Genomic DNA, 21,310 nt, shown 5'->3' with positions numbered 1-21,310 from the left:
AAAGGGAGTCTTTCCACGGCTATACTGTAAATTGGATTGGGCCCTAAAGCAAGATTAGCTCAGACCCCAGCCCCACCTGCCCATCAGAGAGGAGAGTTTGTCCAGGTGCTTGACCACCTGCAGCACAGCTCCAGCAGAAGCCTTGCTGGAAGGCGGAAGGATGTCCAAAGTGTAACAGTGAGGATCCTACCCAGCATGCCATTCCAGGGCTCATGGGAGAGGGTACGCTCCCTTGCCTCCAAATCCCTCCTCTGAGGGGAATGCCTGAAGGAAACTGGAGGCGGAACCTCGCAAAGATTCCAGATTCATAAAACTTTCCGCAGGAGGGTTCAATTTGGATGCAACCATTTTACACATATATTTGCTTTGACACCAAAATCTTACTGCTAGAGCTGGGCAGAGAAAGGTGGAGGATTTTGATATTTAAAAAATTCTAATTCGGAGAGAAGAGGAACAGAGCCCTGACTCTGGGCCAGTTCACCTGGTGGGCTGCCCTTGGACCATAGGTCCTGGAAGCCCGAGGAGCCCAGACTGCTGAGAAGCCACAAGGCTAGAAGCCCAGGCGCCCCAGCAGCCCACCACATGGGCCACCGTGTGCGGGGGCTGGCAGGAAACCAGGCAGGTTCCCAACGAAAGTCTGAACTTTGCCAAAATCAAACCGTCTCTGTGAAATGTTTTACTTCCAACAAACTGGTACCTTCCAGTGAACAAATGTTTCACCACAATTTGTCTGACCAGCTCTACTTCCTACATTAATTAAAGGGAAATTTCAAAACCCAACAGGTCCCGCTAATGAAAGTAATGACTCTTGGCTATGTAGCACTGTGTAATCATGTCATGTGTGGGTCATTAACTTTCAGGCAAGGTGGCTTCAACTTTGTAAATTCAACTACAGAATACAAAGCTTCTCAAGTTGTGGAAACAACTGCCTTTCCTTGCTCAGAACAGCCATTTCGGAGTCACTCCTGAGGTGCGAGTCCCCAGGGGTCCTGTGAAAGCCATGAGGTATATTCTTCCTCATGCATGGGATTCCCACCGATGTCAATTTATAAATATGTTCCCCTGAGCAAATGCATATTTGAGCACTGCTTCAGCCCCAGAGAATCACTGGAGAATAATAGTTGCTGTGCATCACTTACTTTTACACCTACTTAGCAAAAGAGTGTTAGCATATGTACTTTTAATTATACTAATGAAACTGTAATAATGTAACATAAAATGCCTCTGCAACAATGCCTAATCAGTGTTGCAGACTTTGTGGAACAGATAAAGGGCCGGATCCTCAGGTACCGCAAGTCAGCCTTGCTCCGTGGAATTCATTGGAGCTGGAAAGATTTACATCAGCTGAGGATCTGGCCTCGAAGAAAACTGAAATGGAGACTCAGCAAATGTTACCAAGCCTGATTTTAATGAAATGCAAATAGGGTTTCATTTGTTAAATGAACCAGCAGTTCTTATCTCAAGTAGCAGGGCAATGAATACAAGCCAATAAAACTGTACTTGTTGTGGGAAGCTAAGTGATAAAAAGGGACTTGTCCTCTGATCTAGGAAACTGAAAGACGCCACAGATCATACAAAAGTTAATATTAATATTTCATCAGACTCAATGGGCTGCTCCACAGCCCATTGAAGTCAGTGGAAAGACTCCCACCGACTCTAATGGCCTATGGAAATTTAAAAAGAAATTTAAAATTCCGGGTCAGATCCTCAGCTGGTATACAATGAAATCATTGGATTTATGCTGGTTTATACCTGCTGAGAGTCTGACTTTCCATGTTCAACAAAAACAAAGGCTAATAGAGTTTGATGAAAATCAAGTGCTAATAAAACTTTTTTTTTAAATTGCTAATCATCAGGCTGTATGATAATGCAAGTACATTATTAAAAAAAGAGATAAAAAATAATTAGCATATATATATATATATATGTGGTTTAATTCTTTTTGGTGCAATAAAACAAGTTGTGGTGTTAGTTATATGATCTTTAATTATGATTTCAAACCAAACTGGGACAGAGTAATTGAGTGGCCGTCTGCATTTTAATATATAGATCAGGCAGTTTAATTGGAATAATCACATTTTTAATAATTTCCAATTTGAGATAACTATGGAAGGGTTTTCCCTCAGAACTTTTATAATGATGGCTTGAACATAGTTCAATACACTCCAGTAATTTAATAAAGCTGCTGCTCACTGATACAATTTTATAGTTGTGTGTCTGAAATATTATTTAATTTGGTAAAAGGCTTGGTCATGAAATTATCCAGCCTCAATGGCAATCACTAAATAAGTCAGACTTTCTCAACAGTTCTTCATTTCCAGGCAATAATTTGTTGATTAATCATTTCAAAGAGCGATGATTCTACAAAAGCACTGAATTTAAAAACGTGCTACATTACGCCAATATCCCAAATCCTGACCATGCCTCCAATATGGAACTAATCCCTCAGGACCCCTGTGGCCCAGCTCGGCCTCCGGTTGTGCAGGAAAAATTAAGTCTTGTGGGGAAACTTGGAAGCAGCCTTCAAACATCTGCAATGCAGTCACAAAGCCCCACCCCATTCCAGAAGACTCTGCTCCCCTTCTGGAGTAGCGACGACATGGAGGAGTGTCCTTAGGGGAGGCAATGCCAGGAGGAAAGGCAGGGTTCTTTTCCGATGACAACACCAAAACAGAGCTGGCCATCAGTTATCTCAACTAGAAGAAAAGGTTCCCACCATAGGGCCATTGTGGATTGGTGGTAAGACAAAGCCCTATGTAACTGCCCGAAGTCCATGATGGTATTCATGTGCAGATCTCAGAGTTAGCCAAAAGAGGTGTAAAACCACATCTTGGCAGAGAGCTCTCCATTGCGGAATTTCACGTGCATCATTGTTTCGGTAAAATTCTAGAATAAGGGTTGCAATAAGTACCCCTCAAAATTATTTTGGTTCCTTATTAAAGAGAGTAATAAACAAATCTTACTGCTAAAGCCTCCCACTTAGGGTCAGCTCATTAAACATTGTCTGCAGCTTCATGCACAGGCAAGTTAGATTGCTATATCTATCCTAACGGGACTTTTGTCCCTGATTTAGCAAAGCACCGCAGCATGCTTTACTTTAAGCCCATATGTCAGTTCCATTGAAGTCAGTGCGATTTAAGCCTGCGATGAGGCTGCTAAGCAAGTGCTACAGTTCTCTACTGAATCGGGACCGTTAAGAGGATCTGTCAGTGAAACAACACTTTCACAGTTAAATACTCAAATGCATGTTCCAGTCCACATTTTGGAAATATAGATTTACCATTGTATGTGCCTGAGGTCAGACTCAAGTGCTTTCAAGTGAAAAGGAGATGAGAAACTTTACACTGCAAATAGTCAAGTGAACTAAGGGTTGATATCAGGGCTGGGAACTTTTTTAAAAAAAAAAAAAGATTTTGAAAGAAAAATCAGACAAGCTGATTTAGTTCCATATCAGAATAGCTTCTTTGATTTCTAATTCTCTCTTGCATATATCTGGCACAAAAACCTGCTGCTGCATTTTAAAACCCCAGATTCGGAAGGGACTCCGTCTCCAACTTTCACTATTTAAAACCATTTAATGATGACAAGAAATTCATATGTGAAAGTGGCTGCTGTCCATGTGTTTTTTATACTGGTTTTTATAAAAATGTAATGCTGAAGTCAGTGGAGAAAAACACACCTGACTTTATGTTAAAAAAATGGTTTTCAAATTGAATCTGCAATCAGCTCTATCCCATTTCATTGGCAGGAACAATGCCATCTAACCCCAGTAAAACTCAGTGGGACCAGACTAACAAATCCAGCTGTCCCAGATGTGCATTAGGACGAGACCCTCAGAATGCAACCATACACCCATAGGAGAAACTTAGGCTCCAGTTGTGGGGCTTAGAGTGCCTCCAACTCCCAGGTAAGTCAGTGGGAGTTGAATGCACTCACTGCCTAACAGGAAGTGCTCAGTATCTTTCAGGATTGGGCCCATGAACCATCATTTTTAACATTCATCAGCACTTGTTTTTCCTGCATCATCTGTGTGACCCTGCTGGCACTACAGTCAGTGGTAAATCCCTGACTGGTTTCAATGGAATGAGCATCACATTCCATGAGACTGCTGAGAGTGAGACGAAGGGATCGTTTCCTTAATTTTTTATTTGTTGGTTTAATGCTGTTTCTCTTTAATCCTTTACTGTGTTCAGTGTAGTGGAAAGGTGCCCAATTGATACCCCTGAAGACTAAAGTCCCCTGTTTATTCAGAGATCACGTACAACACGGGCAGTGGCAATTGAAGCTCCCCCATGACCTGGAATGAGTCGTCCCTAGGGGGTGAAAGGCAAGTTCAGTCTCAAGGGCCTTTCAAAACTTCCTTAGGAGGCTTCCAACAAGGCGGCTACCTTGTGTGGATGTTCCATTTGTATTGCTGTGGCTCCAAAATAGTCAAGATGTTGTAGTACAAACACACTGGAAGACGCAGACTCTGCCCCCTAAATCTTACATTATGCTGTTTTTTCTGAGGTGGACACCTGTCCACTAAGGATTGGACTGAGCCCATCAATCTCATTCCCCATAGGCTACCCAAAAGGCAACAGATGGTCACAATAAAGCACTCAATCATTCTCCCTCTGAATTTAATGGCCAAAGTCCCACTGACTTAGGAACATAGGACGGGAAGGCACCTCCTGGGTCATTGAATCCAGTCCCTGCTCCTGCAGGTAATCCCATCATATAAACCCTTCAACGGGAGCAGGATCAAACTCCAAATTTGGTGGGTTTATATATATATATAGCACTTAATTTACTACGGGTCTGATAATTTCATTTTATATAAGCAACACTATGTTTCAGTCTGTCTATTATACTGTAATAATTACAGTGCTTGGGTTTCAGCTTTCTGTTACCAGTACAATGTATGCACTGTTGTGTTATTTATAAATGTAGAATTTTCATTTATTATTAAAAATAATATTGAAAAATTCACAATCTGCATATGGCTCGGATAACTCTCCGTGCATCTCTAAAACGTATAGTCTGCAAAATCTAGCTGAAAAGCTCATGAGTACAGACTGTCTTGTGAAATTCCTGGCACCTCCACTTCTGATCCTGGATAGAAATAATCCAAGAACAGCTGTTCTCCTGGGATACTAGCCTTTCCATTTGCAAAGGCAGGCAGAAACTGAAGACGAAAAAACACATCCAGTCATTTCAGAGCCTCAGAAATGGTTTAGCTTGTGTTCAGTTTGAGGACAGTACTTTATCGGAACCAGTTCACCTATCCCAAACTATTACACAGGATTTTTGTTTTCCAGGTTAATCAAAAGCCTATGATCAATAGACAATGTCTCTGTGGTGTGGGATTCATTAATGTCACATGCTTGTTAATTTGGTAGTTTGTCCTTTACCAGAGAGTCAGTCACATAATGTCTTATTGCTAGTACAAGATGAGTATTGATTGCATGCCATGATCTATTTAATTAGTTTATTCATGTGTCTATGTAAAAGAGGCCCTGAATACCAAAACCAAGAGATAACAAAAAGAGCTGAAAACCTTTTTAATTGTGGTATTCTTCTAACCTAACTCATGAGTTTGCATTAACTTCAGAGTAGCTTAACTGATTTATACCAGATCCTCAGCTGCGACTAGTGGAGATATACCAGTTTAGAGCAGCTGGGGATCTGACCTGCATCATGGGATAGAGATGGGGAGCAGTAACTTGGGGTCTTTCATTTATTCTTCAACATACGGATCAAATTAAATAATGTGGCAGTTCCATAAACTCTCAGTAGTTTATTTTTTATTTTGTGTAATTTTGGATCAAAGATATACTCCAGATTCTACACTGATTTAGATCCAGTAGTTCCCCCAAGAAAGCTGTTCAAAACTGAATGGAAAGTCAGAATTTATTGCAGTGCACTTAATACACACACACACATACTCACTCTGTAGGCCAAATAATACTTGATAGAGGAAGAAACATAGTAAGTTTCTGGTCCACTTTTTCTAATCAATATCTTTCATGTCTTTAAATACAGAATCCCCTTCACCTACAACTGAGTTTAGAAAATTCATTAAGCTCTGATGTGGATGTCACTTTCTCAATCCTGAAAATGAACAACTGGTACAATTTCAGCTTGATGTTATGCCAAGAGTGGAATATCACAGATTTTCTCTTCCTCACGCAACAGAGTTCCAAGTTCCACCTGGGCTCCATTATAAATATTACCACAAATCTCACTTCAACTAGTGACCTTCTGAACTACTTACAAGTTCAGCTAGAGAGCATTAAAGACACAGTATCAACCATGGTTATGTTTGGCTGTGACATGGAGAAGACAAGGGGGATTTTTGAAATAACCACCCAGTTTGGCGTGATGCCTCCTGAACTTCACTGGATTCTTGGGGATTCACAAAACGTGGAAGAACTGAGAACAGAGGGTTTACCATTGGGTCTCATAGCTCATGGCAAAACGACACAGTCTGTTTTTGAGCATTACGTCCAGGATGCAATGGAGCTAGTAGCAAGAGCTGTGGCAACAGCTACATTGATCCAACCGGAGCTAGCACTTATTCCAAGTACGACAAATTGCATGGACATAGAGGAAACTAATCTCACTTCAGGGCAATATTTATCAAAGTAAGTTTTTCCTTTTCGTTTTTTCTCCTAAAGACTGTTTTGTGAGTATAAAATGAAATCTCCATTTTTTCCCCATCTTTGAACCATTTAGTTAACTCAACACTATTCACTGCTTCATCTTACTTTTATATTCAGCAGTTGGTATTTCATTGTGCGTAATCACTTGCTAGATTGCGATACCCTTGCTCAGGACGCGTAGCCGCGTGCCTCGTGAGTAGTCCCATTGAAGTGGTTGGGACCACAGTGGGAGTAAAGATATCAGAGTCTTATACACAAGCCAGTTTTCAGGCCAAGTTGTAATAGGAATGCAAATTTACAATCATGTGTGATGGAAAAAAAGTCAGGGCCAACTTCATATTTTCAGGGGATCCAGGATGCCAGAGGGGGGCAAAAAAAATCAGGCCAAGAATATTCCCAAAGCCAGAATGGGTCTGAGGGTAGAAAACGAGTCTTTCCTTTCAGTTCCACTGCTGGGGGTGAGTGAGAGTGGAGAGAGGGGGTTAGACAGCCAGAAATGTATCTTGAGTGCCACCCCTTTCTCTGGGGCAGGTTAGAGGGGGATTTGGCTGAGTGTTGATGAAACTGTAGAATTTCCAAAAATGCAGAGCCCTCACCCTCCTGCCAAGCAGTCTGTCATCTTGCTGGTTGTTAAGGTTAGCCTTGTAAAATGCTGCACGCTGCACAATCACTGCAAAAATTCTACCCTGGAAATTCATTTGGAGTTGTTTGGTGGGTGAGTGGACAGTGAAAGGAAAAGAGGGGTCACCAAAAGGGGATGTGGTCTGTATCTGCCTGGGTAATATTTGCTGTAGATTTCTCTGCCCCTAGTACCCATTATTGTGAAATAGAATCACATACATGCATGGATGGGCTTTTTTTTCCCCCTCTCCCTTCTTGTGGTTGTTAATAGTTTTTTTGAACCGCAATTCACCTGCCTTCCACACAGCAGACTTTTTTTCAGGATTCAGGTGCGAATCCATTGTGGTTTGGGTGTGCATGTTCAGAGTTCCTTTTGGAGGGTATCTATCCTCTCTCTTCACAATACTGATGAGATGAATCTCTCACCCAGTTAGGACAAAAAAGTTTCCTTCATCAACCCCCCATCATTAAATTTAAGGCTCACAAGATAGTTATTTCAGCTAAGTAAAGTTAAGGGTGTGTCTACACAGCAGTAATAGCGCATGGACCAATCACCCAAACTAGTTAGAATCCAGCTAGCATGGGTAACAATAGCAGTGAAGACTGCCCACACTGTTCTGTCTTCCCTGTTATGGTTACCCATGCTAGATGGATTCAAACTAGTTTGAATAGGTGGCTCATGCACAGCTTTTGCTGTGTAGGCATACCTTAGTCATGAGAACAGATCTTGATTTGGGCTTCAGAACGCCACTGTGGTGATCCATTGGGTTGTGAGATTAATTTCATTCCATTCATAAAGCACCCACGGAAATAGTTTCAAAATAAGTCACTCAATCTTCTAACTCTTTGAGAAATACCACCACAGCAGGAGGACATTTCAAGGTGCCAAATGACTGACTAATTTAACCGCTGAAGGAGACGTGCAGAGGATCAAGTTGATGACTGAATGAAGAAAGCAAGTCCTGTAACAAACACACAAGCCTTATGCTACATTACTGCACGTTTCTTAATTTCCTTTCTTTTCACTCTTTGGAAATCTAGATATTCTCATGACAAGAGTTGCAGTCATGCCCTTAACTGTTTGCGCGTCTTGGGAGAGCTAACCCAATTTCACAGCACATGAAAGGGAGAGCAGATGCATTCCAAACAGATATTTGATGACAGGCATTTGCGCATACAGCTGTTGTCATAAGAATGCATTCATCAACGGGACAAGATATTCTTAGGTCATTGTGAGCTGCGTTGACAGACTGCTGTTTGCCTCAATAAAGTTAATGGGGTTCCACATGGGTGAAGCAGACTTCCTGTGCGGATCACATTACAGGACCAGAGCATCTGCTTTGGGATTTCAACATACAGCAACTACTGGCAACTTTCTACTTTTCCTTGTCTGTCTCCATGCATGGCCTCAAACCTGCAATGAGCTCTATGAGGCTGGAACCCTACACCCATACAGATGCTCATTGCAGGATAAGGGTCTATATCTCTAACCATTAGGTATAGTTCTACAGAGCTCAGTAAAGCCAGGCCCATGAAGCCTGGGCTCTCCGATCATTATTTAACGTAGTCAGTGGATAGATGGACATTTAAATGCCCAATTGTAGCACCAAATGCAGAATTTGGGCCTCTAGCTAGGCATCCAAGTTTTAAAATGTGGCCTACGATATTTTCAGTTTTTAAATGAAATCAGGATCTGTGCAGAACTTCCCCCTACACTTTGGGGCTAGGTTTTTGCAATTTCCTATTCTCATTAAATGCCCCTTACGATGAGGGTGAATTCCTGCTGAGTGAATTTTTCCTCTTGTGAACACCCTTGTTATAGGAATAAGGCATTAGGATTTCGAAGTCTTATCTAGTCTGTGAATTAAAGCTTTAACTGTGCTTCCTGGGCAATTTCAGCAGCCACTGTTTTGGCTTGCTCCCTGGTCTGGTTCTTGGCCCTTACTAAACTCTGCAAGAATGTAATCAAGCTAAAAACATAGATGAGTATTTTAATTAAATCGTTATCAAAATACTACAAATATAGTTCTTCTAGGGGACCTTGTGAGAGCTTTAGCGCCTCTACCGCAGAAGGAACATTAAAAATAGAATACAGCAGGAAAGAGCAAGCATCACACTTTGAACTCCATTGTTAAATTTAGAATGACAATGGAATGACCATGTCTAGCTGTCCTGCAGTGGCTCAGGAGCACGAGTACCAGCTTCAGCGCAGACTGTTGAAGAAGCAGGGCACAAACTCCAAACTAGCTGTGAGTTCTATACTTTGATTTCACCAACCAAGTATAAACTCCTCAGGCACAATAACAGCTTTAACATGGAGTCACAGACAGTCCCCCTGGGCAGTCTGATCTATCTTGATACCCAGGTAAGCCTGCCTTGGAGACAGATGGGCCCTTATGCCAAAAAAGCACAACATTTAGATTACTCCCAGTCCCAAAAGACCAGTCACTCACCCCAGGTCAATTGCACTTTAAATCTCACACTGAAGATAACGCTTGTAGCCAACCCTATAATAAACTCTGTAAAGGTTTATTAATTAGGACAAGGTCTGTATGTCCCTTAGGCCTAACTCAGGCCAAGCACTAGGGATCTTTTGCTTATGCTTAGTGATACTTGCCCCTCAGAGTCCAAGCAGCAAAAAGATGCAGTTTTTTCTTGTTAGGGATTTTTATTCCCTTCTTGCCAGAGTTCAAACTGATGGTCTGAGTTCACACACACACACACACACACATCTCTTCTTCATGTGGCGGGAGCAGGAGAGGGGGAAGACAGCAATTAACAAAGTCTTTGTTCTTTGATGTTCCACGGTGGCCCATTTGGTTTCAATGGGCCTTCTTGGTGAGTAGGACCTAACACCTTCTCTCGGAAGCCAGTATTTCACAGATATTAACACCTCTTTCCTCTTTGGTAACTTTACACGGTTATAGAGGATTACAATGCAAACACTTCATATCACCATATAACATGGGGTACAGATATTATAAGTGAAATTATACGTGCAGCATCTTACAAGTATTTCATAAACTCTAAACACATTCTTTTAATCTTAACGTCTATGTTAATACTACTAATACACAAGGGAGCCAGACTAATTCAGGTATGTCTTGGTCAGTGTTCAGCTGATGCCTAGGAGCCTGGGCATGAACTGGCAGTTGGTCTGCCAGCATTACAGACACTAACGTACAGTTCACACAGCCTGATCTTAGGGCCAGATTCTCAGCTAGTGTAAATTGACATTCTAATGTTGATTTACCCCATCCGATGATCTGACTCTTCATGTCCACAAGCCTGGGTAAGCTACCCACTTCCTGTACATGTCTGCCAGCAGCCTGTACCAAAAGGTTATTGGCAGGGACCCATTTAAATAGAACAGCTTTTTATAAGCCAGATGCAGCAAGGTGCTTGCAAGATGTTGAACACTTAACTCCTACGGACTTTGTGCTGTACCTCACAGGAGGTCGTGCTAGATTGAGCCCGATACCAGCTGAACTACTCTAGCTTCTCCTTAAGGCAGGGGTAGAGAACCTGTGGTACGCATGTCCAGGGCCGCCCAGAGGGGGGGCAAGAGGGGCAATTTGCCCCAGGCCCTGGGTCCCACCGGGGCCCCCATGAGAGTTTTTCGGGGCCCCTGGAGCAGGGTCCTTCACTCGCTCTGGGGGGCCCGGAAAACTCTTGCTGGGCCCGGGCCTCCGGAGCTTCTTCCACTCCTGGTCTTCGCCGGTGGGGGGTCCTTCCGCTTTGGGACGGAAGGACCCCCTGCTGGCAAATTACCGCCGAAGTGGGACCCGCCGCCGAAATGCAGCCAGGTCTTCGGCGGTAATTCGGTGGCGGGGGACCCTTCTGTTCCGGGACCTGCTGCCGAAGTGCCCCGAAGACCCGCGGCAGGGGCCCCCACTGCTGAATTACCACCTAAGACCCAGCTGCACTTCGGCGGCGGATCCTGCTTCGGCGGCAGGGGGCCCCTGCTGCGGGTCTTCGGGGCACTTCGGCGGCAGGTCCAGGAACGGAAGGGCCCCCCGCCGCTGAATTACCGCCGAAGCGGGGGCCCCCCACCACCGAAGACCCCAGGCCCCCGGAATCCTCTGGACGGCCCTGCGCATGTCGAAGGTGGCACGCGAGCTGATTTTCAGTGGCACTTGCACTGCCTGGGTCCTGGCCACCGGTCCAGGGGGCTCTGCATTTTAATTTAATTTTCAATGAAGCTTCTTAAACATTTTAAAAACCTTATTTACTTTACGTACAACAATGGTTTAGTTATATATTATAGACTTAGAGAAAGAGACCTTCTAAAAACGTTAAAATGTATTACTGGCACGCGAAACCTTAAATCAGAGTGAATAAATGAAGACTCGGCACACCACTTCTGAAAGGTTGACGTCCCCTGCCTTAAGGTTTCTGACTAAGGCAGTTTTTCCATGTCCATGAAGGCCCTTGACTTTGAACTTCATTAATGCTGCATACAGCATATGCAATGATGAATGGCCATAGAAGCCACAGTATAAGACCATAAGTTGTTAAAATGTGATTTATGCCCGGCTCCCTTTGGATGTTTGGATCAACGTATCACCACCAACAAAAGTATCTAACATGGAAATCAGTGGCAGGAAAATGCATTCACTTGATAAGGTTGTGAAATCAAACATTTAAATGTCATGAAATCTCTCATATCATGGAGTCAGAGAGTTTAAGGCCAGAAGGGGCCAACTGACTTCCTGAATATCACAGGCCACCAGCTGCACACTAAATCGAGCAATCAAAATTAGGCCAAAGAATTACAGCCCTCCAGAGACTACGCTATTGTGCCACAGGAGGAGAACAGGAGAGACTACGGTGCACCAATGCCCTAGGCCCCTGCAGTAGCAGGGAACTGAAAATTTATAAAACAATTTAGCCACATCAGAGATGTTGGACTGATTCAGTCCTGTGGGTGGAGAGGGAGGTGCTGTTTATACCACCAGTGACTCAGTCTAGATTCTGCCCGTGTAAACCAGAAAACCCAACGAGTGCATTTGGCCTGTAATACTTTTTATTCTCATTCTTCATATTGAATAGAAAGCTTAATGCACCATTGTTTTATGTTAGTTAAGCTATACCCTAAAATAAGCAGGGTGTACACAATGCCTCAGTCGTGTTGCAGTAGAAATTATTGGCCAGATCCCTGAATGATGTTGATTTGCACAAGCTGAGGATTGGCCCTGTAACTTTTGATATTTTTTTTAATTTTGCTTCTTTGATTTCTCAAACTTAATATGGCACTAGCATAATGATTATTTTGCATTATATGGATATTAAATTTCTAATAAGGCTAAGCAGAGTAGGTGGTGAAGTACTCAGCTAGCAGTCTCTCAACCAGAAGGATTCATAACCGCCCAGCTAGTAAGAGATGGACCCTTCCTGAAGAATTTACAATCTAAATAGACAAAGGGTGGGAGAAAGGAAGCATCCTTATCCCCATTTAACAGATAGTGGAAGTGAGGCACTAGGATTACGTGATTTGCCCAAGGTCATACAGCCAGAAACAGGAAATAGCCAGATCTCCTGAGTCCTAGTACAATGCTTTCAATACAAGCCCATTGTTCCTCTAAAGCAGTGTAAGGCTTCAGCCATATGGATATCTGGCTCTGTTTTCTGACATTTCTTCTCCCAACAGGTTTCTAGCCAACACGACCTTTAATGGTCTCAGTGGCCACATTAAAGTGAAAGGCTCTTCCATCATCAGCTCAGAAAACAACTTCTTCATTTGGAATCTGCAGCATGATCCTGTTGGGAACCCAATGTGGACTCGACTGGGGAGTTGGCAAGAAGGTAAGATCATCATTGATCGTGGGATATGGCCAGAGCAGGCCCAGAGGCACAAAAACCACATCTTGCACCCTCCCCGGCTGCACCTGAGAGTGGTAACACTGATAGAACACCCTTTTGTCTTCACAAGAAAGGTGGATGATGAAGGGCTGTGCCCAGCAGGACAACTGTGCTTGGATCCTCTGACCAATGATTCAGCCATGTTGGATAGCCTCTTTGAAACCCTTCACGGGGGCAACGACACCGTGCCCATTGAGTTAAAAAAGTGCTGCTATGGCTACTGCATCGATCTGCTGGAAAAGTTGGCCGAGGATATGAACTTTGATTTTGACTTGTACATTGTTGGCGATGGGAAGTACGGAGCTTGGAAAAACGGCCACTGGACAGGTCTTGTGGGTGACCTTCTGGCGGGGACAGCCCACATGGCAGTGACATCATTCAGCATCAATACAGCCCGTAGCCAAGTGATTGATTTCACCAGCCCTTTCTTTTCAACCAGCTTGGGCATCTTAGTGAGGACCAGAGATACAGCAGCTCCTATTGGAGCCTTTATGTGGCCACTCCACTGGACCATGTGGCTGGGAATATTTGTTGCTCTCCATATCACAGCAATATTTCTCACACTGTATGAGTGGAAAAGCCCCTTTGGGATGACCCCCAAGGGAAGAAACAGGAATAAAGTTTTCTCCTTCTCCTCTGCCCTGAATGTCTGTTACGCAATCTTGTTTGGCAGAACAGCTGCCATCAAACCCCCGAAATGCTGGACTGGACGGTTTTTAATGAATCTCTGGGCCATTTTTTGTTTGTTTTGTCTGTCGACATACACAGCGAACCTGGCTGCTGTCATGGTAGGAGAGAAAATCTATGAGGAGCTTTCTGGAATACATGACCCCAAGGTAAAGAATGGCAACTTTGCTTCTTCCCAGTTTACATTAAGTATTACATAATTTATGGAGTCTAAACAGTCACATTGCAGTCAATTATCTCCTGACTCAGATCCGGGAGAAAAACTGAACAGAGAGAAGTTTAAACTGCTAGATTCAAATCCAGATTGCAAACTGGTCGGTGTTTGGGGTTCTTTGGACCAGGGTTTTGATTTAGGCCATTATAAAGATAGAAGCAGTTTGCAATATTCAGATCTGAATTTCTAACACCCTTAAATTCAGGGATGTTTGGATTGAACTGGGTTTTGGTTCGGCGCCATCTCCACTAAGCTAGCCATAAACTGAGCCACTCTGAATTGGGTCACACCACCTTAAATTGAATGCTCAGTTAGAGACATTCTGGGTGGGATTTTCAGAAGCACTCACTCAGCTTCAGCCTAACTCAGCTCCTATGGAAGCCAATGGTAAAACTCCCACTGACTTCCATGGGAGCAGAGTGGGGCTAAGGCAGGCATTTTGGAAAATCCCATTCTCTGGGAACACACATTTTTCATAACAAGTAAAGTTGTTTCCACCTGTATTCACCCTCCTTGTGTGTTCACTCCTTGTGAGTATTCCAGCAAGTGAATTTCCTGATAGCGGAAACAGCAACCGTTATAGAACATAGTGAATTTCAGATTAATAATTGTGAGCATTTGCACTAGGAATCTGAGAGAAATAAGCACGTGACCTGTGCCCTACCCAAACCACCCACCACAACTCTTATTGGAGATACTGAACGTAAAAACAGCCGTGCTGGGTCAGACCAAAGGTCCATCTAACCCTCTATCCTGTCTTCCAACAGTGGCCAATGCCAGATACTTCAGAGGGAACGAAATAACAGGCAATTATCATCCCCTGTCGTCCAGTCTTACCATCTGGCAGATCTAGGCTTAGAGCAGGGGTCTCAAACATGCCGCCTGTGGGTCGCATGTGGCCCGCGAGGTTATTTTCTGCAGCCTGCGAGGTCCTCATGTCATCCCCCCGCCCTCCCCCAGCGTTTACCTAGAGCGGCTCTGGCCCAGCATGCACTGGGAGCAGGTCAGGCTCCCTGCCCTGCCCCCGGGCTGCTCTGGGAAGCAGAAAGAACATGAGGGAAGAGAGGCGCAGGGGTGTGTCTTGATGTTGCTTCAGCTTCCCCGTTCCCGGACAATGGGAGATGCTGGGGGCGGTGCCTGAACCAACAGCAACACACACACCCCTGTCCCCCTGCTCTCCCACGTTCCATGTGGATCGAAGGTTGTGTCTCTGGCATAGATCTAAATAATTAAAGCCCTGATCTTGCAAACACATAGGGGATTAACTTTACTGCCACTAGTAGTCCCAATGAGAGTTACTCATGGCAGGAAAGTTAAGCATGTGTGTAAATGTTTGCAAGATTGAAGCCTAAATCCTGCAAATAGATTTTTAATAGAATGGGGCTTCTTTCCAATGCCTGCCTTTTTCTGACATCTGCAGTGGACTTCTATGTTCCCTGCCCACTCACTTAGCTCCATCAGTACTATTTTCACCATCTTCCCATATCCACTAAAACCCTCTGCTGTTGCACCACAGGCATCAGGCCACCATCTGTAAAGGTGCTAGATCTGAATTTGAACTGTCCCAGAAGTTCAGATATGTTAGCTGCTTCAGCTTCAGACCTATTTCTACATAAAGACCAATTTGTCTTAATTACCATGAACAAATATAATACTGACCGAAACGTATCTGATGGTTATTAAAGAATAGCTATCAATGACAATTGTGTGCCGATAACTTCTGGCTAATCATCCTAAATTGCTTAGTTTTTTTATCATTAGAAATAGTTTTAGCAAAGAGTATGATAAGTTCCACTCTTGGTCTTGGAGAATCATTGTAATGAGCCACATTAATCTTGGTATGTGTCTTAGTCAAAAGGTAAGTCATTAGCAGTGTGTTGATATGTGCTGCTTTACTAATGAGTTCTCTTCAGCAAATTGATGATATGCAGTTTATTATTCACTGGGAGGCCAGTGGGCAGCATAAATTCCAGGACTGCCTGAAATAAAGTATATTCTAAAATCAGTTTCTTCGAAATCTTAAATTGGTCGGAATCTATTGTGAAGCTGTAAAACGAGCATTTTCTTGTGTGTGGCCCGCCAAGCTCCCCGCGCCTCTGCACTCCTTGCCCTCAGCCACCTGCTGTACCCTGCACCCTTTCTGCACCCCCTGGGGCAGCGCTGGGGTGGGGACTTCGGAGAAGGGGTTGGAATGGGGCAGGGAAGGGGTGGGAAGTGTTGGGGCCTAATGGAAGGGGTGGAGTGGGGGCGGGGCCAGAGGCAGCAAAGGTGGGGTGTCAGTGATGCAGCCCTCGGGTCAATGCACTAGTCCTCATGTGGCCCTCGTGGTCATTTGAGTTTGACACCCCAGTCAGATGCTCTCACCCATGAAGCTGTCAGGTCTGCACTTTACATCACCAAAACCGGCTGAGCCTGCACTCCCTCAATTTTTCATTTATGGCTGTTAGTCACAGGGTGCACCACTCACTGCGGGTCTGGCACCTCCTGCTGGTCACTCTGGGGATTAACTCTCGAGGCTGATGCCCTCATCCACAGTTTTGCACTCTCTCTCTCTCTCTCTCTCTCTGGGCCTCAGCCCCTCTCTCAGCCCCAAGAACCACAGCATCGTCTTCAGGACTTAGCCCTCTAGCGAGGTCACTCAGCGTTCCCCCTCTTGGAGTGGCAAAGTCCCTTCTCTCTAGCAGTCCTAGGCAGTTTTCCCTCTCACTGCCCAGTGCCACTCCCTCAGTGGCTGGTAAGGGAACGCAGGCCCACTCTCTCCTCCAGATTCCAGTCCAGGGACCCTCACCCAGCAGTTCTGGGCTCCTCGCTCTACCTTCACTACTCCTTTCCTAGGCTGCTTCCTACTCTCTGGTTCCCATTCTCTCTCTAGGTGTACCATCTCCAGGAACCCTCCTCCCTCTTCCCAGGGAGTGACTATTGCCTGCCTCCCAACAGCCCTGTCTGTAGCCTGCTACCTGACTTCATAGGCCCTGCCTTTTCCTGCACAGGGGAGCCTCTCTCTAATTAGCTGCCTCCACCCTAAAGCTTCCCTAATCAGACTAATTTGTTGATTCAGCCCACCTGGCCCAATTCCACATAGCTTCCTCAAATCATCAAAGTACCTAGTAAAAACGCCACTTAGAGAACAAGCCTTTTCCTTTTTGTGGTTGAAATAATCATTTCAAACGGGTGACGAATGAGTTAATATTTATTTCTGGATTCACAAACACTTTCTTCTCCTCCTCAACTGACAGTGCTGTGCTTTTGAAATGTTGAAAGGAAACCAACCTTTTCAAGGTGGTGGATGACAACTATCATTTCTGTGCTGGAAGCTGGCAGGTCTGCCACAGAAACTAAATCCCCTCTGAGCTAGACAGCAAATATTGAAAAATTAAAGAGACTGTCTGCTCTGAGAAGGGCATTAAAAAACTAACATCCAAAGTCAATGGTGCCAAAGAACATCCATGCCCCCATGAAATTAGATGTAAACATAAATAAATAACGTAACTGCCTTTCCATAAAGATCTATGTTGTCATAGTGATGTTTAACGGATCGAGATGTGTGTCGTTTTATGCATTGATCGGTAAGTTCTAGAGGGGACGTGTGGAGCTACCTTGTTAAGCTGTGCAGGAATTCCAGTAGTGCTGCACTTAGTGAAAACATCTAGGAAATTGCACAAGGAAATGAACATTCATACACCTAGTGTTGGGTGAAAATTTTGGGGTAAATTGTTTAATATTTATTAGTTTATTTGTTGAAAAATGCAGTTTTAGATCAACAAAAAATATTTGCAAATTTTGGTCAAATTCTGCAAATAGTTTCAGCCAGAAAAAAAAATGAGGGAAAAAATGCAAGAAAAGAGGAAACATTTTGACATTATCAGAATGAAGCCTTTCAACTTTTCATATTGAAATAATATTTCATTTTGAAATTTGAGCTACATGTAATTAAAAAAAAATAAAAAGGGGAGAAAATAACCACCTGAAAACAACATTAAATATTTAGTGTTAGGTCAAACTAAATGTTTTGTTTGACCCAAAGTGATTTTTTTCACTGATTTTTTCAGTTCAGCCACTGAACCAAAATCAATCAATTACTCACTCAGCTCTAGAGTATGAAATGAAGTGCAACAAATAATTAGAAGTCTGTCTTACTTACGACTTGAAATATCTTAACACCAGTGGGAGTAGAAGTAAGGGACTATATCGGCATGTTGGTGAGACTGAGGTTAGTAAATAAGGCAGAGTGAACTAGTATTCATGTGCATACTTGTTTGCAGGATCAGGATCTTAGCCAGTGTCTTGACCTTGGATAGTCACTTAACCCAAAATTTTTGAGTGTCTATTAATTCCACCAGCCTCCATTTTGGGTTCCCCATTTGAAAAACATAAGGCTTTCTGCATCAGACAAAGGACAACACATAGAAGAAGCACATTCGGAACCTCCTTAAAACAGGGGCACTAGGTGCTTTTGGTCACCAGCATTGTGCTGAAAGCTGATACAGGCCAGTCTAATCACAGACTTAAAAACCATACTAGGAACCGCAGGATAGCATCACCTAAGGATCTGACAAAGGAGTCAAATGCACTCTATTGCCATTGTTTAAATCACTTTTCTTTCTGGCAACTTTTAAAATGAAATGAAAAATAGGTTGTTTACATCTAAGTAGTATAGAGAAATAGCAAATATTACAAGCATACAGTACTAGAGGAACACTCCCGGCTAGTGAGAAGTCCCAGCAACATTAGAGAAAGGCACTGTCATTTACAAGAATTATACTCAGCTACAAACAAATGTAGCCCATAATTCCTATCTTTGTTATTCCTGTGTGTTCTTGCATCTGTGAATCCATAATCCTTTTCCGGTATAGACTGTTATCACTGTCTGCTGGGGCGTGGTGGAGATCATCTCTTTGAGGGCATTCAGACTGTTGTTTGATCATAAGATAGGCTGCAAACCTTAATGCTATTTAAAGGATCTGCATAAAATCAATATGCAATTTGCATGAAATACTGACAAGAGATTTACAGAGATCATGTAATTTCCGCAGTGAGACCAGGAGACGGCTCTACACTTAACAGCAAAGGTGCTTGTTTACAGGTGTGAGAAAATTCTGAGGAAAATGTTTCATAGTTCACTTGGATCATACTAAATCCCCCGCACTGCTCATCTGAATCCCAGAAGCTTACGGGCACCAGTTAATGTCTCTGGGGGTCCTTCTTTGTTAGAGGAGATGTGCTGACTATGTTAGTTATGCTGTGATTCAAAAATGAAAACACACATACAGTCTTTACCCTGGATAGTGTGTTGCTGCAGCAAAACTAGTGATATGGTGGCATAAGAACCTGAACAGAACAGAATAGATCTAAATCAGAGGTTAACCACAGTACAGCTGGCCAGAGAAATTTAAATGAAACCATATTCTGTTGAAATATGCAGTTCTGTCAAAACTGAAATGCTTTGTGAAATTGAGATGATTTTTCTGGAATTTGGTTTTGGAAGAGAACCAGGAAAACGTTGCCCACAACATTGAAACATCTGATTTTGACATTTTTCAAAATAAACCAGTTTGATTTTTTTGTTTTGAAATTACCTCTTATTTTGAATATTTTTAATTGGATGTTCAAATATAATAAAGGACAACACAAAGTGGAAGTCACCCCAAATGGAATTTTCCTTGGGAGGACTTCAAAATTTGGAGGTTTTGTTCCAGTTCAGAATAAAGACAAATTTCAAAAATAAAAATCCTTCATGAAACAGAGCTTCTGTCCTCTGCACAGCTCTAGTAATTAGGATGCATTGAGGTGCCTACACTGAAAATCTAGGCCCCTATTTGCTGCTGCATGCTGGGCTCTTTTGAAAAAGTCTGGCCCTGAATGTATAGGAGAAAACAGGACAGTATATTCCACAAACTTTGTCTTTCATTTTGTGGCTTTAACTGCACCCAATCCTCACTCTTCTTGTTTCCCCATGTAATCACTCAGAATCACACTGTTTTTCTGTGGTTGTTTTTAAATTGGGAGAAGAAGATCTGCACTCCTAATTAAGAAATTATGTTATAGTAAAATGTTCTCTAGCTGGGAAGTTTAAGTACTCTTAAGCTTCATAGAGGAGGTCTACATAGCCCATGGCATCAACCCAGGTCAATAGATGGGGCTTGTGCTACCGCGCTAAACACAGTTGCCTAGACAACACTTTGCAGTTGTGGCTTGAGCTGGAGGTCACACTCTGAAGCCCATGCCCTACCCAAGCTACACAGCTGTTTTTCGCACAGGGTAACGCAAGCCCCACAAGCCTGTCAACCCAGAATGGGTCGCTCACTGCCAGCTGTGCAGATACATCCTCAGGGCCTTTGCAGTAACTCTCTGCTCAGTCAAGAATTAAATAAACCACTCTCCAAAACTTGAGCTCTCTGCCATGGATGAAGGATGTTTTTACAAAGGGAAGACTAGATAAATAACGAAACCAACAAGAACAGCAGCAGAATGGAGGAGTAGGAGTTCCTGGAGGGAGAAGATGGAACAGGAGTATATTTTGACAAGTTACGTTCCATGGAGCCAGCATGCCAGGGCTGTTACAAGAAAAGTAATAAGCCTGTATACGTAGCAGTATTTCTGTTTTAAGCACAGCAATCTCAAAATGTTTCCTTCCTTGTTTCGTTTCCACTTAATGCGGGGGAAGTGTTTTCATGGACTCTAGCCTTTCCTTGGCTTCCGCCCACCTGTAGATTTCCACCAAGCTTTGTGACAGATATACCATCTTAAAAGACAGACAAAACCAAACCATATTTGTGATTGGAAATTAGGTATCTTCTTCATCAAAGTCATGTACAATATAGCTTTGAGGGACTCAACCAGGAGCATATCAGTGTCAAGGGGAGAAAAAAGCCCTATTGAAAACTGACTGTGCTTCAAGGTCTTTTGAAGGCAAACTTGCAGTTGCACTGCTTTTTAACCTTCTCTTTTCCTAAAGGAAGGGAACACATCAGTCAGTGCAGGGCCAGGGTTAAAGGGACTCTTTACACTGAGTTCAGAGAGCTTTGGATTACACCCATCAACACCAGTGAACCTTATGGACATATTATTTTCTTCCTTATGATACAAGAGTGCTGGCAAATTAGACAGTCTTTGAAGAGCACTTAGCAGTTGAAAGCACAGTACTAAATTTAGAAATGTGGAAGCCATGGACCTTTCACGTCCTGGCTATTGTTGATCCAATAAAAAGTCATTTGCTCTGCTGCTATGACAAGCATGTAATACATGCTTTGTTATGAGCAGGGGCACGTGAGACCCTGACCCA

General features: G+C 43.3%; 1 protein-coding gene across 1 annotated transcript in view; it reads left to right on the top strand.

The window, feature by feature from the left end:
• GRIN3A (glutamate ionotropic receptor NMDA type subunit 3A) overlaps window positions 1-21,310 on the top strand; it is an 88,655-nt gene that overhangs the window by 26,707 nt on the left and 40,638 nt on the right. The window contains exons 2-3 of the mRNA XM_039542946.1: window positions 6,025-6,626; window positions 12,916-13,963. Of these exons, the coding sequence (XP_039398880.1) occupies window positions 6,025-6,626; window positions 12,916-13,963 (1,650 nt within the window). The remainder of the gene's footprint in view (window positions 1-6,024; window positions 6,627-12,915; window positions 13,964-21,310) is intronic.

This window comes from Mauremys reevesii, linkage group 6 (genome assembly GCF_016161935.1).
Source record: "Mauremys reevesii isolate NIE-2019 linkage group 6, ASM1616193v1, whole genome shotgun sequence".
Lineage (NCBI taxonomy): Eukaryota > Metazoa > Chordata > Testudines > Geoemydidae > Mauremys > Mauremys reevesii.
This window is presented reverse-complemented; position numbering and strand designations above follow the sequence as displayed.